The 17,838-nt window shown below is 41.2% G+C and overlaps 1 protein-coding gene across 3 annotated transcripts in view; it reads right to left on the minus strand.

The window, feature by feature from the left end:
• Positions 1–5,101: 5,101 nt before the first annotated feature.
• The window catches only part of LOC105829375 (insulin-like growth factor 2 mRNA-binding protein 3-A), a 33,861-nt gene continuing 21,124 nt past the window's right edge, over positions 5,102–17,838 (minus strand). Inside the window, exons 2-3 of one of the 3 annotated variants that reach the window (XM_036292401.1) lie at positions 15,802–15,865; positions 5,102–5,429 (exon numbers count right to left, since the gene is read on the minus strand). In XM_036292401.1, the coding sequence (XP_036148294.1) occupies positions 5,369–5,429; positions 15,802–15,865 (125 nt within the window). In that variant the 3' untranslated portion in view covers positions 5,102–5,368. Of the gene's footprint in view, positions 5,430–13,289; positions 13,999–15,801; positions 15,866–17,838 lie in introns of those variants that run through there. The other 2 variants (XM_036292399.1, XM_036292398.1) reach the window with 2 other exon arrangements.

Raw genomic sequence — 17,838 nt, forward strand, 5'->3', positions numbered from 1 at the left:
TTGTCACTGTCTTTCGCACGTGCATCAATCGGTGGTGGTGTCGCGTGGGGTGGACGCGCAGGATCTCATCGGTGCCGGTCTTCACGCCGTAACCGCTCCGATTATCCAGGTGTATCGGTATCTTCTGGCAGATACCCCGCGTTCGGCTCGCGGGTCCACGCGCAATACCGTGCAGTCAATGGCGTTGCCCATGGGTACGTGGGAGTGTCCCCTCTCTCGCTCCCAACCCCTCTCTCTCTCTCTCTCTCTCCTTTTCCTTCTCCCACCCTCTCCCTCACTCTCGTCTCTTCGCTGCTTTTTCACCGGTCGCCGGAGCGAGATTCGATCGTGGCGATCAATGAATGCCGGAGTAGAGCGTTCTCTTCGCCGTCCGCCGGTGTTACACGCGCGTGCAACGATACGTAGGACGAGGGGTAGCGGGGGAGGACCTGTGCACATGCACTGTCCGGTGGTGCAGTTTATTAATATCGAATACGCGAGAAAGAGCGCTAGGTATAGCACTGATATTATATTTTTATAACACGCGCTGTGCGCGCGGTCCTGCCGTAGGCCGCGCCCAACCTACCCCCACCTGAGCTCGCGCCGGTACCCCACCAAGTTGGCTTACCTTCCCCTTTACGCTTTCCCCTGTACCCCACCACGGAGAAGCACCGTTTGTTGAGGAGGCGGTTTACGACGCGTGCGTGAGGGAACTATGTACACACTATCGCCCCCACGCCAATGGCTCTCTCTTTCTCTCTCTCTCTCTCTTTCATTTTCATCTCTCTCAGAAAAGCGCAGGGATCTGCGCGTCGTCTTTCTCCCCTTCATATTTCGTACGAGTTTTCCGATCGTTCGCAATTAGTGAACGGAATTGGGAAGATGTAATTTATCGTTAAATTAATTATCGAATTATTCCGAGTTTCTCAAACCGGTCTGGTTGTAAATTGGTTTGTCCTGTACTTGGCGGGTGCTTTCCTTTGTACGAATGAGTGGAATGAGTCGACGACAACAGCTCGAGTTGAGATGTCGGCTCGTCAAAGTATAATAATCGGGGTCGATATGCGCCATGCCGAATAGATGCGTAGATAGCAGAAGACGCGCGTCATTGACCGCGAGGCGGAGGCGCCGCTCGGTGGCCGTTGATGAACACTAGGATTTGGATACACATTGTGCTCTATTGTGTTCAAGAATGAAACACTAACTCTTGACTGTGAAGCTGTGACTTTAGTGAAACATCGACGACCGCTATGCGCGTTCCGAATTTCATCACGCTGTCGAGAATCAACTTATGCAGGTCTGACAATCGTCCATTAAAGTTCCATTTTCTGAATAAAATTTGCCGGTGGATATTAAAATTTTGATCTTAAAGAATAATTTTAGCTTTAACTTCAAAAGAATTTAAGAAAATATTTAGTTTTAGTGTACTTGTGACATTTCTGAAATACATAAAAATTTCAAGAAATTGAAATCGATATATATTAAAAATTTTGTGTTAAATTCAACATTCTCATCTTCGTTCCAAATTTTCTTGTTAACTTAATAAAGATGTAAAAAAAACAAATTAAAAAATAAATATTATGTAAAAGATTATCGTAAAAATATAATACTTGACATAATTTAAAAACATATTTTTTCAATAAAAATAATATTTTTAATATGTCAACACATTTCATTTTATTCATTTCACTTAGTGAATGATTTGTGTTTCAAAAACTACATTATTTATGTTATTTTACTCATAAATTGTATTGTTTTAACACTAAGAAATATTAAATATAAATGTAACACTCAAAATTTAAACAACGTAATCATATTATGTTAAATTTGGCATGTTAAAAATGCAACATAAAAATTTTAACAAAAGTCATCAATCAATTTTAACAAATATAAAATGTGTTTTACTATATAACTGTTACGCCGTATAAATGTTGAGCTTATTTTCTGGAAAGTTTCTCCAGTGCCTGAACCGTGCAAAAAAGTCTCTCAGGTCGAAACTTTCGAGTCGTCCTTACCGTTTTTCCCACTGTTTGTCTAACTCGCTTTCTCGCGCGTGTTATCCAAACTCTTTTCTTTCCGTCGCACAATGGCAATCTGAATTTTGATTTGCCAAATCTCGCGGGGAATGCAATATCGTGCTCTTTGATCGTCGATTGCTCAAGGGCCCTTCGCCGATCAACTTGCGACCCCCTGCCGGGGGGGATTGCGTCGAATGGCTCTATCGGGTATTGTTTCGCCCATTGTTTCGCGAAATGGATGCTCGATTCATTAACGTCGGAATTGCTGTTAGCGGCAACTATAAACAAATCCGGTAGGTCGGCACCGAGTTTGCGAAAATCGGCCGAACGAGCCACCGCCTGTCCGGGATTATCGGTCGTCGCCGAGGGTTGATTCCGTTACGGGGTCTCTCTTTGTTCGTCCAGGTAGAGAAAAGGAAAGACGCGTCCTCTCTTTTGTGAGCGCCCGCAGGTATATGGGTGCAGGTCGACGGGTACTGTCGTCCCTGCGATCCGCCGGTCATTATCTTCGCCAATGACGAGGGTGTTATCCTTGAAGTAAAATTTATCATTCACGGTGCGGCGCATCTGGAGATGATCGGCGAACAAAGTTTTTGTAATTTCCACTCTAATACTTGCGGGTAGTGACGGATTATGCCGCGTCGCTTTCTCTCCGAGCAGCTCTTCGACGAGACGACGAAGAACGAGGCCTGTCGGACGGCACATCGATCGTAACTCTTGATAGCGTTTCCTTCTTAATGATCTCTCATCTCCCAAATTGTGTTTACTTGTTCGAGCATTGCGATAAATTCGGCAATAAAAATAATATGGCTAATGACAGGCAACAATGACTGTGTGCTTCCCATGAGAAACCGAATCTCTACTCGACTTGAAGCGGGCTTGAAGAAGGAAAAGGCAGAGACGAAGGTGAGGAGAAACAGAGACACTTTTTTTTTTTTGTTAAATATCCTTTGTGTCTCCCTTGTCTATAAGTCTCTATATCACACGTGTCGACGCGCGTTTCTGTACTGTGAACATATATCGACTACCTTGTCCCGATCAACTAATTCCGCTGAATGGCCAATCGATTATCCCCTTGGTCGAGCGTGAATCCACGATAGCTCCCCAGAAAACAAGCGTCTTCCGCCGTTTGCGATTTCTTTCTGTTTTAGTCTCTCACTTTAGAAATTTGCAGCCACGCGCCGCCCAATCTTACGCCATAGAGTTCAAAATCACTTATATCGCAATATCTCGTGTACCACGTGTTATATCTAAACGATAACTGTATTTATATTTGCGATTGCCAATTACGTTGTTAATTATGCGAAAATGTGAAATGAAAAGGGATCGAAGTAGCGTGAGTGACAAGTAAAACTCCCGGGTATCGTTACCGAGAAGTGCATATCGGCTCCTTTGTTTCCGAACGATAATTGGAACGGGGTTGGGATAGGTTCAGGTAACGTTTAAAGATAATTAATAGTTGCATGGCTCGTAAATACCGCTATCAGTGGAGCGTGCGGCCCAAGTGCGCGTGGGATCGGCAAATGGTTTCCGGGCGCATAAAAATTAATGGATTTCGGGCTGGCCTTCAGCAGTACTCTTCGATTTCGACAGGACTGTTCAAGGTCGATCGCTCGGCGGATGTAAATGAAAGGGAAGCATTCTGTGTGCGCGCGTGCGCACGCGCAGTTCCTTAACGTAACGCTTCGGGTTTTTTTTTCTTAATTCCTCGAAGGGACCTTCTCGACGCACGCGATTACCCGTAGTTCATCCTTAAAGACGCATCGAAATCGTAGATAGTTTTGTCTTTATGTATTTGCGATGACTAAAAACTCTCTTATCAGAAAATCTAACCAGAATAATACATATATTTTATGAAAACTTCTTGTGTTTAATTGCGTAAATTTTAACCGATTTTATGAGCTCAAATTAAAAGTAGCTTAATGTTATGATAAATACGTTTTGCAATTTTTTAAAATCGCTTTTCTATTTTTTACTTTGCTATCCTTTCTATTGTTATATATATTTTTTGCAATAAAAGATGAAAGAATGGATAAAATAAACTAATTTTTACCCTTGAAATAAAAGTAAAAAAAATGTTTTTGTAGTTTTTGATCTACTGAATTTTCTTGTAGGTTTACCGATCCTATAAATCGGTTCGTTTTATCCTTTCTTTTACATTTTCCTTGGGGAAAAAAAGAGAATATCTGTTACCAAAGAAACATTCTTTGATTAAATTTTGTGGCAAAGAGAGAATGATCTATAAAATCTAACAATATTAAATATTTAGCATATTGAATAAAAAAAAATATATTGATTTTATCGGATAGCATGTGCTAGATCCTAGGAACAGTTTCACGTTTTCACCCTTGAAAGAGTTAATCTACTCGACATCGGTGATTGGATTTCCGGTGATTAGATGCGGTCTTCGCGTGATTTCATAGTATCGAACAGAATTTCATCACTGAAACGAACGCGGAAGCAGTTGGAAGCTGGGGTTAGTTTTAACCCCTTCAGCATGGATCGGTGTAAGCGCGAAGCAAGACGAAGCGATCGGGATATTTCGGAGAGGAAGCTCCAGAAACAAGAGGTAGCGCGAAAGATGGAAGAAGATGGTGATAGAGTGATGAGGGAGAGATACGCCAAGGGAGGAGGCTGAGGAAACGGTAACGAGCGACGTGCTTGGAAGCAGGGAAGAGAAAGACCGCGAGGGTGCGTAAGGGCGGCCTCCGAAATCAATAGCGACTACGCATCCTTGGAAAATTTTCGCACTGGGAGGTTATAGGCTATAGTGTTGGAAAACATCTTTTCACTCGGCTTATTCTAATAAAGTGCAAAGATCAATTCTTTGACATTTTTTGGAATTCTTTGGCATTTTCGCACAATGGTTTTTACGACTAAGGTCGAAATTGTTACGAGATGTTTCACCATCGTTATTAATATTATTTAAAGCTTCTTGATCTTCAACTAAAAATATTTTTAAAAATAATCTCAATTAAAATTTGATACTGACATTAATAAAGTATCTATTTAAAACTGAATAAAAAATATCTCCTTGTTTATTTATATACTTTTAAGTCTGTGAAATTATAACAATTTCTCAAAATCAAAAAAATTCTTGGAACTTTTGACTCTAATTATTAATTTCTTGAAATGTCATTCAGTAATTAAATTTGTTAATTCTAACATTTCATTATCTTTAACTGATATCACATATATCCGTATAGAAAGAAAACTTTAATTATACTACTTCAAGTTGTATATAACCGTCATTGCCATTTGAAGTGAATTATTTTTGCATTCTTTCCGTATATGTGGACGAGATAATAGGTAAGGTAAAAAGGTGGAGGTAAGAAAAGTAAGCCGAGCAGGAGAAAGGGCAGAAAAATCACTCACCTCCATCCGTTGCCGACCTGGCCGACCGGAGATTCTGGTAGGGCGGTGCCGCTACCCCTGCAAGCAGGAAAAGACATTCTATAGGATACGCAGGGATGTAAGGATCTGAGGAATCAAGAGAGTGGGGAAGGACGAGGATAATCGTTTTTCCCGCGCTACTTTTTTTTTCTTTCCTTATTGCTTGTACATCCAGGAACAAATGTTCGTGTACGGATACTGCGAGATAAATGTATTAAAACTGCACTCTTAATTTAAAAAATTATATACAAAATTATTAAATCAATTACTTTATACAAACGATAATTATTATTAAAATAATTAATTGACACGCCTAACGGGCCACGGGCCATTTTTCTTTTTTTTTTTGATGTCGTATAGAGATACGCGCCAAAAAGTGCATGGCACGCAGCCGATATAATTTACCTAAATAAACATTAAGCTGGGGCAAGTCGCGAGGACGGAGAGCTCGCCGAGTCACGCTGAGTTTCGCAATAACGAAAAAAGCCTCACTCGCGTCTCCAATTAACCGCCTCTCGCGACGTGCATATTAATTGTAGCGTATTTGTCGGCGGTGGCGGCGGTGGTGGGCGATGGTGATGGTGCTATTGGTGGCATGATAGGGACGGTGGCTACGAAAGGGGAAAGGATAGAGAAAGGAAAAAAAAACCGAGAGAATTAATAATAACCGCATCGTTAGAGATACACATCTGGCCTCGTCGTACGGCCAGGTGCAACGTCGTCATAGTCGTAGTCATCGTCGTCGTCGTCGTCGTCGTCGTCTTCCGTGATCCGTGCATATTCCGAGAACCCGGCTCCTCCATGGTGTTCTTTCTTTTACGCCGGTCACGGTAATTAAGAGGTATCGCCGTTAAAAATCACTCTCACCGCGCGCGCGAGTACTACGAGCGGAATTTCAATTCACCGGGGAAACCTGTTCGCGGCCCGCGGGGCCTCGCTCGCGTTTTCGTTTCCCGTCGCGCGAGTACTAATGACCGGGACTTTAGAATGCTATAAGATATGCGTTTTTCATGCTGATACAGTTGCGTCTGCGTACTAAAGATTTATCTCGATATTATAGGCAATAAAAATACGCGCGCGTTCTTTAATCTTTCCTTTAACGTCGCTTTAAATAAAGCATAAAAATCAAGAGATAAAAAGCGGACGATACTTAACTATAAATAAATAAGAAGTGTCTGAAAAGTCAATTTTCCATTTCGTTTGCAACTTATTAAATATATATAATCGGTGTTCATAAGATAATTTAATAATTTAATTGTAAGTTTAAAACTTTAAATTGCATATCTTAACTTATTTTTATAAATGCACGTGTAATTATAGAATCTCTTAAGCAGAATTTTCTTACAACCAGGAATATTATAAATATGTAAAATAGCACAGATTGTGAACTAGATTTGTTTTCAAGAAACATTACGTCATACTTAAACGTGTAATAAACTTATAAATGTCAAAAAGAGGTGCATTTGATGTAATCTCTGTAATAATATCGAACCACGTTACGAACGAAATTTCCTCCCGCGGCGCGACGACCTCGAATTCGAAGGGAGCCCTCCCTCATGGGCAGCTGGTCTCTCAAGAAATCGTGGATTGTTTCCTCGGCGATTTTACGATCGGCGTTAAAGCGGAACGATCGCAGTCCGCAAAAGTGCTCGACCGGCTACAAAGGGCAGTATAAATCCGGGGAATATATAGTGGATGAGAGGAGAGAGAGGCGTGTGACAATTATTGCACGTCAGCGTGCCTTCATTTTGGAATAATTAAACGAGGCCCTTTTACACCTGCGGATCGCACGTACCACGCGTATCCATGAAATCCGGCGTCCACCCGTGACCGGACACGGGGCCCGATCCGGGGCCCCGATAAGAGATCGATAAGCGGAGTAACCGCCTCCGCTTCTTCTCGGCGGTATGAGACGAGAGAGAAAAAACAGCCGACGTCACGACAGAGCATTATGCAACGCGGCGAATCTGTAATTAAGATTTTTCACCGTTATCCCGGCCTTTCTATCTTCCCTCCCTTCGCGGGGCGCACGCTCGCGCTCGCTGTTATTAATTATTAATGAAGGGGATACGCGCGGTCATCGTCGTATTTCCAAACAAAAGGGATTTATCGCGTAAGACGACCATCGAGCCCGAGGCACGTGCAGCTCTTTTATTCTCTCTTATTAAATTTGAAGGATATATTAAAGATTGAAAAAAAGTAAAATATTCGACTGTTATCACAGCTTAAGCTTTGTTATAAATTATTTTTTAATAATGATTATATGACGTAAATTATATGATAATGTAATTTTAATTTATCACATATTCCTGGAATATTTTAATTTAGAGATCAGTACTTAATAATCCACGCATAGAATCTTTGATTTAATTTAATGAAATTATGAAAGTTTTTATCCAATTTTTTAATTCATTCAAAAATGAAATCAATAAGTCGAATTTAATTTATGAAAATCAATTAATTTTCCCGTTCCTCTCATACGGATTTGTAGAGAATTCGATGGGTTTCGCGATAGTGCACACCGTTTACACTTTAATCCGTCTATTAATGGAAAATCGCAAACTCGTCTGCACCAAGTTCGTTATCGTAAGGGCGAAAGAATCATTAACCTCGAGAAGCGAATCTTCAGATCTCGTTTCATGCTCACCTCTTGGGGTCTCAGTGACGGTAATCGCGTTTTCGCCGATCGCGCATTACTTAAGAACGCAAATTGCGTTGCACCCCGGAGCATCCGATCGATAATTCGGATCAAAACTGCCGGTGTTACGTTATAAAGTTTAAAGGTGCTTTCACGTTGGTATACACTTCAGCATACATTTTGCTGATTTCTACTGTCGCAGTTATACATTGAAAAAAAATTCGATTGTAATGACGAAATGTACTGTGAAATATCCAATTTTTTAATTAATTTGCTAGAATCTTATTTCAACAAAATAAATTCATATTACAATATACATTTTCAAGTATATGTATATCTTTTCTTATTGTATTTCTACTATCGTGAGTAGTACATATGCTAAATTTTAAAATGTGCTGTCAGTAAAAATATCGTTTAGCCAGTTATATATTTAAATATTATTCTTAACTACGACATTAATATTAAGTAGCATTTTGTAATTGAATGAGAGCAAAGGTTCCATTTTAACAATTTAAAACATTTAGTTTTGTCAGGCACATTCACATTCTTATTTAATTGATTGTTACTAAAAAGAAAAAGGCAATAATCAGTGATAGCATTCGGCATTAAAACGACATACAACTGAAAGTTTTACACTTTCACTAATATGTAATAAATCGAGCTTCGTGTTTGCATATTAGTATTATTCATCGAGTCGTCGGTGCAAATCACGATCCTGATTAATTACGCGCGTAATTGGCGATTCGTTAAGCGTCGCGGATGATGCCGCGCTTATGAAAGCGCGACGAGATAAGCACGTGCTAACGGCATGCGTGTTGATGCAGCTGCACGTATACGTATACGCGGCCCTCTCGAGTATCGGGAGAACTCCTCCTCTCATCGGGACGTCGTCCCTCGAGGCTCGTAGGAAGATATACCTTGAGCAAACACGTCGGAAGAAGAGATCCTACCGGGCGGGACCGCGCGCGTATCGTTTTACTTTCGCTTTATCGTGACAAGGTGCCGCCATTGCTCCTTGCGTGCGAAGATCCAAGAGGGAAGCCAAGACAAAGGAAAAAAGAAATGACCTTCTTTCGTGCGATAAAAGAAGATAAACATTCATAAGTATAAATTTCAATCATGTAGCTCATGTTATTTTTTAATTTTGATTTGTTTTAATCTCTTCAGAAATGTTGAACTAAAGCCAAGATATCGCGTTGATTAATTTCAAATATCAAGTCTTTCTTTCTTTCTTTTTCTCATCTCTTTACATTAAAAATAAAATATGTTCATAATATTTTAATTAATCATAAAATTCTTTATTTTCTTTCTGGTTTTTGGCGATTGAATAATCCATAATAAAAACATATTCTTAACGTGTAAACACAATAACGCAATTTTATTATTAAAGTCATTTTTTACCGCTCGATATACAAATCAATAGATGACAGAGAAAAACAATTTTGCGATGTTGTAAAGATTTTAAAGCACAAAGGAAAAATTAATGTTTAATGCTAAAATAATAAAAAAACTGTATAAAAAAAGATAAGGGAGTGTCTAAAATTAGAACGGCAAAGCAATCGAGAAAATTCGGCAAAAAAGGGACGTTATTAGTAACAGAGAGCCGGCTGTGTGCATCGGCGCAACAAGTGCATGCAGGATGCACTTTGGTCGCTCGGAGCCGACCGGAGGAGTTGGGGTGGGTCGAAGAAAGGGGTGGAGAAGGACGAGAGAAGCGATGGAATTAAATGCACGGCGAAGGAGGGGATACAGCAGGCGGAGAGGGCACGAGATCGGCACGCGCCGAGTGCAACGATTCACGCGAGAAAGAAGAAGAGAGAGAGAAAGAGAGAGAAAAAGAGAGAGAAGGGTGGTAGAATGAAAAGAACAAGAGAAATCGAGCGAGATGCATCGTAAAGAGGGCGAGAGATGCGCCTCGGGACGAGGTGCCTTCATCTCCCTTTTTATTTCGCGAACGTGTTCGCGGTTGAATTTATGGCAGGAGGAGAAGAAGAGTCGCCCGGGCCGAACGACGTGCATCGCCTCGAGTGCCCGGGGTGCATCGTGTAAAGTGCATTCTGGCTGCTTACCGGACTGCACTGGCCGTAGGGGGGCCCGTTACCCCTTTTCTCCCCCCCTGGTGTATGTATACATATCGTACAACCTGCGTCGACCTCATACGCCGCGAGGTGCAGTGGCCTTGTCATGTAAATGAGAAAAGTGCAGTCGTACGCGCGCGCGCGCGCAAAGTTATGCGGAAATGCAAGCGATACGCACGTGCTTTCGGTCATCATGCTGACGACTGGTATATGCTCGAATGATTCCTTTAAAAGCATTAGATGCAATGGGGTCAATGAGCGGCACACTTGCCACCTGAAAGTCAACTGTCAACGTACGCCGAATTAATTAATATTAAGTGAAGATTTACCACAAAATATATCGTGCAAATTAAATTTCTTTTTTATACTATTTTTGTTATTGATCAATCCGTGAAAAGAATGGCGCATTATCATCTTTAGAAATTTTGGACATTGCTTAGGCTAATTTTAAAATACACAAAAAATTTTTTATATTAAAAAAGTAATTTTAAAATAAACTTTTAAGAAGTTGAACTAACAGTAAATAACGCATATTCAACAGGAATAAAAAAACCTTTCATTTTTTTAAATAACTTTGCAAATAGGAACAATCGATATATTTTAACAAGGGACTTTGTAATAATATTTTTCTATTTCATATACAATTATTCCAAGAAAAAAAGATGTTCATCTAACTTTTTTATCTAAATTGTATTTAATTTTATTGTTAGAGCCACCGTGCAATCTGTTTTCTATAAAAATTATAAAAAAGTGGAATAACACAATTAATACGAGTCCAATGAGGGAGAAATAACTGGAAGAGAACAGAATAACCCCGTCCGGTGTTGGCTAATGGTTTCGTTACATGTTTTCAAGCTGTCGACTACTCGTACACAATTCCAGCCGGCCTCTGTCTGGCGCGGTGAATGAGTATCGCACGCAAAGACAGAATAATGCGCACTGCACGTGCACGGATGCACCGCAAAGTGGAACGTGCTTTCTCGCGGCGGCGGGTGTACAGGGGGGGGGGAGGGGGTGAGTCTTGCGGTCGCACTTTCGTCTGGCATATGCGGCAAATGATACCCGCGAACGATTCCACGCGCCGAGCTGGAGAATCATAACGTGCGGTTGTCAACAACGACATTGTGTACGCGTCAACGGGCCGCAAACGCCGGACACGTTTTTGAGTACTTTCTCGAGTGGACACGCGAATTTTGGGGAAACACTCCAAGACTCGGAGAACACGTACGTTCGGCGTCTGCTTTATGTGGGGCGAGCATTGAAAGTCATTTCTTCTCGACAAATCAATTTGATATACAAATCATTACGGAAAAAGACTTTACCGAGACAAAACTTACACGATTTTATTATGACAGTCTAAATTCTAATCAATCTTCTAACTAGACACTATTTTTTTTGTAAATGTAAGTTATTTAACTCTAAAATTTTGACGTCTCAAAGCTAAAAAAAAAAGAACCGACAGCCTATCGATATACGATTAAACATATGCATAAAACAGTTGAAGCTTCCTTCAAGTGTTGAACACGATCGCATTTTTATTACGACAAACCGTTTCCTTCATTACAACTTTTTAATAAACGGGTAATTTTTAAAAAATTCTTTCCGTAACTTTCAGTTAAATTCACGCGCAAAGGGATTAAAGGCAAACCAAAGGTCCAAGGTTTACGCGCGTTCATGTCACGGGGTAAGGCATTTTCCGGTCGGTTCTCACACTCGCGGGGGCTACTTACGGACGTAAAGAAGAGAGAGAGAGAGAGAGAGAGAGAGAGAGAGAGAGAGAGAGAGAGAGAGAGAGAGAATCGACGGCGGGGCAGAGGCAGTTAAAGTGGACGGAATTGGGAGCACGGTAGATCCCATGGAGGGCATTGTCGAGGGCTCGACCGAGGGTTGAGAGACAACCCGCGGGCTTAAACTAGTTTCCGCTCGTACCAGTTCGCCGCTTCCACCGCGGTCTTCCTCCTCTCTCTCCTCCTTTTCACCCCCTCTAGCCCTCCCTCCGTTCCTCGTTCATCCACCTCTCATCCTTTCTTTCTCCGCCTCTCCGGTGTGCACGGACGTCGCTTTACATTTGAAACATATCGGCTTATATGGAAATGAATGTTTAGCCATGCATCGGCTCCTAAACATCAAAAAACGGCGAGCGAGCTCGCCGCTGGAAGCCGCGTCTTCGACCTATTGCAGAAGACAACTCGGAAGTGATACCCGTTTCCCTGTCTCCGTTCCTTTCTATAGAGTGTATAATAAACTTCTGCTCTTCCCTCGCCGGGCATCCGCTCGTCCATCCTTGAATAACGATCTCCCACGGCGCGTAGTAATAACGATTGCGAAACGATCGTGCGAAGATCGTTGTGTTATCTGCGCTTTTCATATTAAAATTCGAGCAGTATTACAATGGCAATACTAGAATTTAATTTACACTCATATATATTTATAATCGGGCTCGTAAGCATCATTTAAATAGGTAAGCATATATAAAAAAATGTAGAGCGCAACCAAGAGATAATCGAGTTTTAATCGCATTAGCGCGAATTTCTAATTTTTTTGAACAACTGCGCGTAGTGTAATTCTTAAAACAAGATTCTACGCTTCCCTTTTTTGATTGCGAAAAAATTGCTACGTCGCAAGCTTCAGCATCTCAATTAAAATATTTCTTTAAAAAATTGCAATTAAAAATTAATATATGCATTCTTCATTTTCAAATGAAAAAGTAAAAAGAAACATAAGAGATAAGTGCCTTTTGGAGTTAACCAGTTCTCGATGTGTACTTAATAAAAGTATCAGAAAAGCTATACCTCCGCCGAGGTACGTCGCACTCGATTAAATGATCCATCATACGTTCTTTAATTGGCGTTATCTCTTCGGCCCGAGTATTGATTTGGCTGAACGACAAATCCTCGGTTTATGCGACAGCACGTCCCCGAGGCGACGATAAGGCTACTCCAAGCTGTTCACGTGGCGAAGAAGGAGAAAGAGAGGAGAGACGGCGATGGCCGGTATCGGTGCATAAGGGATGAAAGGAGGATGGAATGAAAAACGGAAAGCGAGCGCGCGTGAGTCCGAGAGATGGTGAAATAACAGATTGCAGTTGTGGCACGAGCGAACAGCCTGAGCTCTCTCGGCTCGTAGCTCGCGAGCAGGAGTGGCAGGTGCCACATTTTTTTTCGAATTGCTTGCCTTATCGTCAGGAAAGAAGCTGCCTCTGCGGCGCGGCGTTGTATAGAGGCTCCCAAACTGTGCCCCGCAAAAACGCGTCGCGTCGAGTATTTGGGTTAATCCTTCCGGCACTGAATCATTGTTTATTGAGAACAGAAAGACCTGGATCTTTTTGTCAGCTGTTTCTCCTGCGTGACTGCGCGGACGACAATTTTACAAGTTTCGTAAAAAACACTCTGTGTTATGCATTTACGTCATTTACGCAGCACGACAAAATACAGATGGAAAATTGATTTACACAAGTAGTTTTACATTTATATATTTTCGATATTTAATTATATTATAATAATAGAATAGTAAATTGATATTGATTATTAATAAAAGTATTACCGATAATTAAGATCTTTATGTTAATGAGACATTTCAGATTCATCAATTTTATATCAAAGAAATTCTAAAATGTGAATTTCATATCTAATGCGAATTTATTAGGGGATATTTATTATGTCACTTGCTTTAATAATGATGCAGGTTACGTGATGCACAAGATATTCGATGATAAACAGCGGGTTATATCTGATTATCGCTATTATATTGGCTTGTCAAACAAGCCATCTACCGCGCCGAGGTATGAAAATTTACGATTTATGGCAGACGAAAATGCCGACCGCTTTATGATATCGGATTGACGATGGTATCGCCGGCTCTTGGCGCTTCGTTATCAGCGACGTACGTGCTGCTATTTATAATGTAGATACGTACCATCGATCCATGTACACGTGAGCATGTGAAGAGAACAGTGGAGAGTGTAAATAGTGCTATAAGTATATTTCATGCATGATAACACGAACACACAACGCTATCTACGGTCTAGACTCTAGAGCAATGCTACTACGGAGCTAGCATGACTGTCTAAATGTTAACTCAACTAAATTTACATTTTATTTTGGAGTCGTTCCTTTTTCATCGTTGGGAGATTAATTTTCGCAAACCGTTGCAGAGAATCACAACACGCATGCTGGCAACATCAAATTATAATCCGCAATCTCTACTCAAAGTCATGTCACTCGCCCTACGTGCGCCAATTCAAACGGCATTCTATTCCGATATGTTTGGATGATTTATGGCAATCCGCAATAAAAGTGATTTAACGTCTTATCCGTATTCAAGCTGATAAGATGAGAATGGTAGATTTTTATAGTGATACATTGAACACAAAAATTCGTGCAATCTTACAGAAAGATTGTCGAGGTTTAGTACATGGAGTAATAAAAGTTTATCCATGTGTGTTTGAGAATAGATATTTTTAAATTTTATTTTAATATAAAAGATATAATTTTTTAAAAATTGTATTAAAAAATCAAAAGTAAATTTCTGAGCATTATATAAACCGATTTCTGATACGCGATATTTTCTTCAAAGTCATCAATATTTGTTCTCACTTGTAATTTCGTCTCGACTAATAAGAAATATTACACAACTATTAAAAAAAGGAGCAGTCTGAAGGAATAAGTGGTCCGTCGTGCATAGCAAACGAGCTGAATCTCTTTCCCTTTTCACTTAGCCCTAACAAATTTCGGATAAAGAATTTGGAGGCGCGCGAATCCCTCTTTAAATCTCGTAATATGAACGAACTCTGAAGACGAGCGCGGCACGGGAATGAGTTCCACTGTGACGATCCGATTTTAATCCCCAGCGATTTTTGCCCGGGCACGTTCGGGCACGAGTTCAAACTCTTGTGCATGCGCGCACGCGCGCATTTACTCGCGTGCGGCCAATTACGCACCTTGTTACGCGCGGTATTACGCGCGCGGCTCGATCTCTCCTGCGATCGCCTGCGTGCAACCGGGCACGGGTTAACGAACCTTTTGAAGTTCCGCGCTGCACTCGCAAAACAGAACGAGAAAGAAAAAGAAAGAAGAGATAGAGAGTGAGGGAGAGAGAGAGAGAGAGAGAGACACATTAAATATGAAATATATGCGAGAGGAGACGCACGATCGGCACGCACATTAGCGAGAAGACGTCCGGTTGCCAAAAATAACGGTTGACTAATTTCGACAATTCTCGCGATGCCGATCGTGGCTGCTTTAATAAATAAAAAATCGCGGTGGGACGGTCCGTTTCCTGTACCGCGCGAATTTATGACGATCAGTTAAGAAGCGGTGCAGCGGTAGCAGTTTTAATGGCTTTATTAATATGATCGGATGACTGTGTATGTGTGTGTGTGTGTGTGTGTGTGTGTGTGTAACACGAGATCGGTATATTTTATACTGCGCGCCTCTAAATGGCGACACGTTAAGCTGCATGCGACACACGCAATCAGAATTTTTCATTATCACGCGCCACCGGCCAGAGATTCGTGACAAGGAATGCGATCCTCCCGACTTTCTTTTTCAGCGAAACAAATAAAATATGAGAAAATAAAATAGCTTTTTTATAAAAAATATTTTTAGATTTTAAATCTTTTTCTTTTCTCTCTCTCTCTCTCTCTCTCAACGTATCTAAAAGCCATGCTTTTAATGGCGAAATTTTCGTAACTTACCGTTTCTTTGCTGCACTGGCTACGGACGGCTCTACAACGAGCGAGGATCCGAGATAGGTATATCCTGCAACGAAAACGAAGGAGCTGGTTTTTAGGTGTGTCTTTAAAGAGGCGCACGAAATTCATGGACACGTAACAACACAACGGCGCGGCCAGTAAATAGAGCGATTACCAATCTCGCGGTCCAGACCTTGTTATTGTAAAGGGTGTCCTTTCATCTATTCACATACTAGAAGCCGAACCGACGAAAGTTAACGGTTATTTCATTGTCGCGGCGTAAATAATTCGTAGCTATCCAACAGCGAAAATTAACATCATACTACACTAGTAATTATATATATACTAGTGGAAATAATTTTAGCTTTTTCGAATAAATATTTTTATTAATTTGCTAATATTGATGGTAAATCGATATTAATTGCACTTTTCCTTATATCATTTTGTACAAATATATATACATTTTATTAAATAACATTAATTATATTGTTATAAAAATATTAAAATGATCAGAATAATTTTGTTGATTTAATTCAGCGATTAATTTGTGAAAGAGATTAAATTTTTTAGCTCCAACATCACGTGCCCATAGCTTCACTTCATATTAAGGAGTCATTGGACGAACTTTCACTGTCATTATCTCGGTATTCTGTTTTCAATTAAACTTAGATTCGCCAACTGCCACGACACAAAAATTTAATGAGATTACGAGAGTAGATATTTTCATTGCGATTTTCTCATGCGTCTCAAGTCGAACAGCAGAATTGGATCAATGGGTCAGCGTACAACCTGTTTGAGCCACGACCTCTGACCCCGGGGACGAAACGAGGAGAGATGGGAGACTTTTCCCATGGAAAAACATATGCGGCCGGACACCGCACCGGTTCCGCGCGGTCGCTTCCGGGTTCCGGTGTGCACGTGTGCGGTAACGGCGCAAAAATCGCGGCCGGCATTAACACAGCCGAAAGCTATCACCACAGCTACACCTCACTCATATTCTAATCAGGATCAAAAGGTTATGTGAACTGTCGGACACTTCGTGGCTCGCGACAAAGAAGGAGAATGGGAGAGATAGTTGGAAGGAAGAGAGAGAGAGAGAGAGAGAGAGAGAGAGAGAGAGAGAGAAAGAGAGAAAGAGCGAAGAGAGAAAGAGATGATGGGGGAAGAGAGAGACGAAAACAAGAAAAAGGAAAAGAGAAGGTAGATTATAGAGCACAGCGTGTATATACGGCACACACAAGTATTTCCTTTCGTTTTCTACGCGCCAGGTGTCGTTTACCGGTCAAGCCCATCTAATTTCCCATGACCGGTTCCACACCGCGCGAATCGCGAGAAGAATAGATTCGCGAATCATTCTCGCGCCGAACGGTCGTTCGACGTTAGCGCTCGTTAAACGGATCCGTTGAGGTTCGAGTGCCGTGCCAGTCTTCGGTGCCTGATGCTCTTGTGATTGTGCCCATTTAAAATTTAATCGACAGCGCAAGCGCCTGTCAGAATCCAACTACCGCTTCGTTTGCCACCCTTAACACTCGCTGTCATCTCGTCAACTACGTATAACTATATCATTAATTATTGTAGGCACGAGGCGTCACTTAATTGCTATTAAAATAACAAATGTTTAAGATTTTTATGTTTTAAAAGATACGAGTGATCTTCCAAAATGAATAAATACGTATATGCTTCTTCAATTTTAAAGACGTTCCGGCTCTAAACAAAACTTTTCGAGACTAGATTCTTTCGTAGTACAACGGCGTGGGTCAAGTGGTGAACTCGTTCGCGTAGATTGTATTAGATTGAGCTACGCTCGAGCTCAGCTACAATGAGAATATGCATACGCCGTATGCTGGACGAGCCGGCTTGGGAATGCGAATGAATTAGAAGTACGAATATGAAACGAAATGAGGAGAATGCGCGAGGCAAACAGAAAAATGGCGTGCTCGCGTGTCTCTCTCTCCTTCACAGTCATTCATTCGGCAGCGGGAGAGAACGAGATAAGGAGCAATGGATGAGAGAGAGAGAGAAAGAGAGAGAAAGAGAGAG

The sequence above is a fragment of the Monomorium pharaonis genome, chromosome 9 (genome assembly GCF_013373865.1).
Source record: "Monomorium pharaonis isolate MP-MQ-018 chromosome 9, ASM1337386v2, whole genome shotgun sequence".
In the NCBI taxonomy this organism is placed as follows: domain Eukaryota; kingdom Metazoa; phylum Arthropoda; class Insecta; order Hymenoptera; family Formicidae; genus Monomorium; species Monomorium pharaonis.